Raw genomic sequence first — 6014 nt, 5'->3', positions numbered from 1 at the left:
GGGGTCTGGACTCCTGGGTCTGAGGGAGGAGGGACTGAGGTCTGGACTCCTGGGTCTGAGGGAGGAGGGACTGAGGTCTGGACTCCTGGGTCTGAGGGAGGAGGGACTGAGGTCTGGACTCCTGGGTCTGTCAGAGGAAGGGCTGGGGTCCGGACTCCTGAGTCTGAGGGAGGAGGAGCTTGGACTTGGACTGCTGAATTTTTGAGCTGCTCCGCTTCCCCAGGCTGCACTGTGGTGGCCCTCGTGCCCCCGGCCTCCCCGACACCCCTCCTCCTGGCCCAGCTGTCAGGGGAGCTGGGCCCGTTCCCAGGAATCCTGAATGTCATCAGTGGCCCTGCCTCCCTGGTGCCCGTCCTGGCCTCCCAGCCTGGAATCCAGAAGGTGGCCTTCTGCGGAGCCCTGGAGGTACCTGCAGGACAGGGGTTGTGGTGGAACGTGTCTGGGGGCTGCAAAGCTCCTCCTGCGGCTGAATTGGTGGGGGTCCCTAGGAAGGCCGTGCCCTTCGACGGACCCTGGCGGGTGAGTGTGCGGAGCTGGGCCTAGCGCTGGGGACGGAGTCGCTGCTGCTGCTGACAGACACAGCGGACGTCGACTCGGCCGTGGAGGGTGTCGTGGACGCCGCCTGGTCCGACCGCGGCCCGGTGAGACCCGTGCACTCCTGTCCCCTCACACCCTGGAGGCTGTAGGTGTCTGTCTCCAGGCCTTGGGGTCCTGAGTCTCTGTTCATTTTATCTGTTGGGTTGTTTTGTTTTGTTTTTCTATATGTGTTCATTTTTACTTATTTATTTATTTATTTATTTATTTATTTATTGAGAGACGAAGTTTTGCTCTTGTCACCCAGGCTGGAGTGCGATGGCGCAATCTCGGCTCACTGCAACCTCCACCTCCCAGGTTCCAGTGATTCTCCTGCCTCAGCCTCCCGAGTAGCTGGAATTACAGGCGCCCACTACCACACCTGGCGAATTTTTGTATTTTTAGTAGAGACGAGGTTTCACCATGTTGGCCAGGCTGGTCTCAAACTCCTGACCTCTGTTGATCCACCCGCCTTGGCCTCCCAAAGTGCTGGGATTGCAGGCGTGAGCCACCGCACCCGGCCTCTCTGTTCTTCAGGACTGTTGATTTATCTGAGTGTCCATGTCCCTAGTTTTCCAGCCTCTGTCTTCACTCTTCAGATCACCAACTTGCTAGAGTGCAATGGCATGATCTCCTGACGCCCTTTTTCCTCACAGGGTGGCCTCAGGCTCCTTATCCAGGAGTCTGTGTGGGACGAAGCCATGAGACGACTGCAGGAGCGGATGGGGCGGCTTCGGAGTGGCCGAGGGCTGGATGGGGCCGTGGACATGGGGGCCCGCGGGGCTGCTGCATGTGACCTGGTCCAGCGCTTTGTGCGTGAGGCGCAGAGCCAGGGTGCACAGGTGAGGCAGGGGTCACAGACTGAGGGTGTCTGAGGAGGAGGGACCTGGAGACCCAGCTCCTGGGTCCCAGGGAAGAGGGAGCAGGGCGTGGACAACTGGGTCTAAGGAAAGAGAGGCTGGGAGCATGGACTCCTGGGTCTGAGGGAGGAGGGGCTGGGCCTGGACTCTTGGGTCTGAGGGAGGAGGGGGCCGGGGGCCTGGACTCCTGGGTCTGAGGGAGGAGGGGCCGGGGGCCTGGACTCCTGGGTCTGAGGGAGGAGGGACAGGGGCCTGGACTCCTGGGTCTGAGGGAGGAGGGACAGGGGGCCTGGACTCCTGGGTCTGTGGGAGGAGGGGCCGGGGGTCTGGACTCCTGGGTCTGAGGGAGGAGGGGCCGGGGGCCTGGACTCCTGGGTCTGAGGGAGGAGGGGCCGGGGGTCTGGACTCCTGGGTCTGAGGGAGGAGGGGCCGGGGGCCTGGACTCGTCTGAGGGAGGAGGGGCTGGGGGTCTGGACTCCTGGGTCTGAGGGAGGAGGGGCTGGGGTCTGGACTCCTGGGTCTGAGGGAGGAGGGGCTGGGAGCCTGCACTCCTGGGTCTCAGCAGGAAGGGACTGGAGGTCGACTTCTAGATCATTTCTCTCCCTAGGTGTTCCAGGCTGGCGATGTGCCTTCAGAACACCCATTCTATCCTCCAACCTTGGTCTCCAACCTGCCCCCAGCCTCCCCATGTGCCTGGGCAGAGGTGAGCCCCTGAGGTCTGTAGAGCTCCTACCCACTGCCAGCCAAGGGCAGCAGCTCCGTGCCTGCGGAAGCCCCTGGGGTGACCGTGTGACCCGGGCAGGGGGCTGCTACCTGCTCTGGGCCCCTTCCCTGGTGGGTGGGCCCCAGAGGCCTGAGCCTCCCCATCACCCCTTGCAGGTGCCATGGCCTGTGGTTGTGGCCTCCCCCTTCCGCACAGCCAAGGAAGCACTGGCATTGGCCAACGGGACGCCCCGCGGGGGCAGCGCCAGCGTGTGGAGCGAGAGGCTGGGCCAGGCACTGGAGCTGGGCTACGGGTCAGTCTGCGTGGCCCAGGCGCTCACTCCTCTCCTCATTCTTCCTGTCTTCATCTCCCTTCTCCCTGGGTCGCTCCCTGCGCCTTTAACTCACCCCTCTCCCAGCGAGCCACCATCTGTTTTCCTGTGTCGGACATCTCTATCTTCCCCACAGGCTCCAGGTGGGCACCGTCTGGATCAATGCCCACGGCCTCAGAGACCCTTCGGTGCCCACAGGCGGCTGTAAGGAGAGTGGGTGTTCCTGGCATGGGGGCCCAGACGTGAGCACATCCCCTCCCCGTCACCAGCCCCGCTCCCCGCCGTGCCCTTGACACTTGCATCCAGCCTCACGTGCCCCTTGCATCCTCTTGACACTGTCCTTCTCACAGGGGCTGTATGAGTATCTGCGGCCCTCAGGGACCCCTGTCCGGCTGTCCTGCCTCTCCAAGAACCTGAACTATGACACCTTTGGCCTTGCTGTTCCCTCAGCCCTGCCGGCTGGGCCTGAAATAGGGCCCAGGTGAGTCGTTGGGGTGTGAACGGGGAGAGGGAAATTGATGCCCGTTTCCCCATGGACAGGAGGGCTGGTGCAAGGTCCGTCCAAGCTGTCTCATGGTCCTGCTGAGTACCACATTGTGGCCTCACACTTTCCCCACCCCAGGCCTGCTGAGACTCAGCTCTGCCCCATGAATGTCTGTGCTCTCCCAGAAACTCATGGGTCTAGGAGCTTGGGGTCCCCAAGAGGTTCACTGGAGCAGAAGCTTGGGGTGCCCCAGAGGCTAACGGGAGCAGAAGGAGTAGGAGCTTAGGGTCGCCCAGAAGCTCATGGGAGCAGTTTAGGGTCCCCCAGAGGTTCACAGGAACAGGATTTTGGGTTCCCCCAGAGGCTCAAGGGAGCCAGATTTTAGGGTCCCCAGAGGCTCATGGGAGCAGAAGCCTGGAATCTCCCAGAGGCTCATGGGAGCAGAAGTTTGGGGTCCCCCAGAGGCTCATGGGAGCAGGAGTTTAAGGTACCCCCAAAGACTCAAGGGAGCAGGAGTTTAGGGTCTACCAGAGGCTCATGGGAGCAAGTTTGGGGTCCCCCAGAGGCTCATGGGAGCAGGAGTTTAAGGTACCCCCAAAGACTCAAGGGAGCAGGAGTTTAGGGTCTACCAGAGGCTCATGGGAGCACAGAGGTTCATGGGAGCAGGAGCTTAGGGTCCCCCAGAGGCTCATGGGAACAGAAGCTTTGGGTCCTCCGGGGCTCATGGGAACAGGAATTTGAGGTGCCCCACAGGCTCATGGGAGCAGTTCAGGGTCTGCCAGAGGTTCATGGGAGCAGGAGTTTAGGGTGCCCAGAGGCTCATGGGAACAGGGGTTTGGGGTCCTCGAGAGGCTCATAGGAGCAGAAACTTTGAGTCCTCCAGAGGCTCATGGAAGCAGGAATTTGGGGTTCCCCAGAGGCTCATGGGAGTAGTTTAGGGTCCACCAGAGGCTCATGGGAGCAGGACTTTAGGGTCCCCCAGTGAATCATGGGAGCTGGAGTTTAGGGTCCCCCAGAGGCTCATGGGAACAGGGGTTTGGGGTGCCCCAGAGGCTCACGGGAGCCGAGGTGGTCTTCCCAGTGGGGTAGAGCATAAGGTCTGAGCAGATTGAGGGCTCAGGACTCCTCCTCATGCCCCACCCTACTCCAGCCCAGCACCCCCCTATGGGCTCTTCGTTGGGGGCCGTTTCCAGGCTCCTGGGGCCCGAAGCTCCAGGCCTATCCAGGATTCGTCCGGCAACCTCCATGGCTACGTGGCTGAGGGTGGAGCCAAGGACATCCGAGGTGCCGTGGAGGCCGCTCACCAGGCTTTCCCTGGGTAAGAGGGGTCACACGGGAAAGCCCAGGGGTCATGGCATGGTAGAGAGGGGAGCCTGGGCCCCCAGCAGTTGGTGGACTGGGAAGCTGGGCCCCCAGGGTAGGGGCTGTGGACAGAGGTGGGGTGTCGGGAAAGCCAAGACCAGGATGCCAACCCCCACTGTGCACTGTCTGCCCACAGCTGGGCGGGCCAGTCCCCAGGGGCCCGGGCGGCCCTGCTATGGGCCCTGGCGGCTGCACTGGAACGCCGGAAATCTACCCTGGCCTCGAGGCTGGAGAGGCAGGGAGTGGAGCTCAAGGCTGCGGAGGCGGAGGTGGAGCTGAGTGCAAGGCGACTTCGGGCATGGGGGGCCCGGGCGCAGGCCCAAGGCCACACCCTGCAGGTGAAGGATCTGTGGGCACGTGGGCGAGCTGAGCAGGTGGGGTGGGGCTCAGACTAGAGGCTGTGAGATGAGCCAGGCTTGGGATCCAGGCCCAGCCCCACTGCCTTCCACAGCAGGATCATCAGCAAGTGGCTTCACCTCTCCCTGCCTCAGTTTCCTCATCTGTACAGTGAGTGGACACACAACCTGCCTCGTAGAGCGGCGTTTGCCAGATGATGGATAGCGACCCATTCCTGGACCATAAAATCAATTTAGTGGGCTGTTAGGCGGTTTTTGCATTGCTAGAAAGAAACACCTGGGGGCGCAGTGGCTCACGCCTATAATCCCAGCACTTTGGGAGGCCAAGGCGGGCGGATCAAGAGGTCAGGAGTTCAAGAATAGCCTGACCAACACAGTGAAACTCTGTCTCTACTAAAAACACAAAAATTAGCTGGGCGTGGTGGCGGGCGCCTATAGTCCCAGCTACTCGGGAGGCTGAGGCAGGAGAACGGTGTGAACCCGGGAGGCGGAGCTTGCAGGGAGCCAAGTCAGCCACTGCACTCCAGCCTGGGCAACAGAGCGAGACTCCGTCTCAAAAAAAAAAAGAAAAGAAAAAAGGAACACCTGGGGGCGCGGTGGCTCACACCTGTAATCCCAGCACTTTGGGAGACCGAGGTGGGTGGATCACGAGGTCAGGAAATCGAGACCCTCCTGGCTAACATAGTGAAACCCGGTCTTGACTAAAAATACAAAAAACTAGCTGGGTACGGTGGTGGGCGCCTGTAGTCCCAGCTACTCAGGTGGCTGAGTCAGGAGAATGGCTTGAACCCAGGAGGCGGTGGTTGCAGTGAGCCAAGACCCCGCCACTGCACTCCAGCCTGGGCGACAGAGTGAGACCCTGTGTCACAAAAAAAAAAAAAACCACCTGACCAGGGATGGTGGCTCACGCCTATAATCCCAGCAATTTGGGAGGCAAAAGCGGGTGGATCGCTTGAGGCCAGGAGTTTGAAACAAGCCTGGGCAACATAGTGAAACCATGTCTCCACAAAAAATAGAAAAATTAGCTAGGCCTGTTGGCACCAGTCTCCCTTTGTCACCCGGCTGGAATGCAGTGCCACAATCATGGCTCACTGCAGCTTCAACCTCCGAGGTCCAAGCGAGCCTCCCACCTCAGCCTCCTGAGCATCTGGGATCACAGGCACACACCAGCACACATAACTGGGTGGTTTTGTATTTTTGTAGAGACAAGAGACTCGCCATGTTGCCCAGGCTGATCTCGAACTCCTAGCTTCAAGTGATCTGCCTATCTTGACGTCCCAAAGTGCTGGGATTATAGGCGTGAGCCACTGCACCCAGCCAGTGCTACACTTTTTTTTTTTTTTTT

At 60.6% G+C, this 6014-nt stretch overlaps 1 protein-coding gene across 3 annotated transcripts in view; it reads left to right on the top strand.

Annotated features, from left to right (window-relative positions):
* Nucleotides 1-6014, top strand: part of ALDH16A1 (aldehyde dehydrogenase 16 family, member A1) — a 22793-nt gene that overhangs the window by 11566 nt on the left and 5213 nt on the right. For 2 of the 3 annotated variants that reach the window (XM_011979271.1, XM_011979273.1), the window contains 9 exons: nt 224-405; nt 489-641; nt 1230-1415; nt 2041-2136; nt 2313-2449; nt 2604-2709; nt 2818-2948; nt 4102-4269; nt 4450-4651. In XM_011979271.1, coding sequence (XP_011834661.1) covers nt 224-405; nt 489-641; nt 1230-1415; nt 2041-2136; nt 2313-2449; nt 2604-2709; nt 2818-2948; nt 4102-4269; nt 4450-4651 — 1361 coding nt within the window. The remainder of the gene's footprint in view (nt 1-223; nt 406-488; nt 642-1229; nt 1416-2040; nt 2137-2312; nt 2450-2603; nt 2710-2817; nt 2949-4101; nt 4270-4449; nt 4652-6014) is intronic. The other variant, XM_011979272.1, reaches the window with a different exon arrangement.

The sequence above is a fragment of the Mandrillus leucophaeus genome, unplaced genomic scaffold (assembly GCF_000951045.1).
Source record: "Mandrillus leucophaeus isolate KB7577 unplaced genomic scaffold, Mleu.le_1.0 Scaffold200, whole genome shotgun sequence".
NCBI lineage: Eukaryota > Metazoa > Chordata > Mammalia > Primates > Cercopithecidae > Mandrillus > Mandrillus leucophaeus.
The sequence above is the reverse complement of the archived record's forward strand: the minus strand, read 5'-3'. Positions and strand labels throughout refer to the sequence as shown.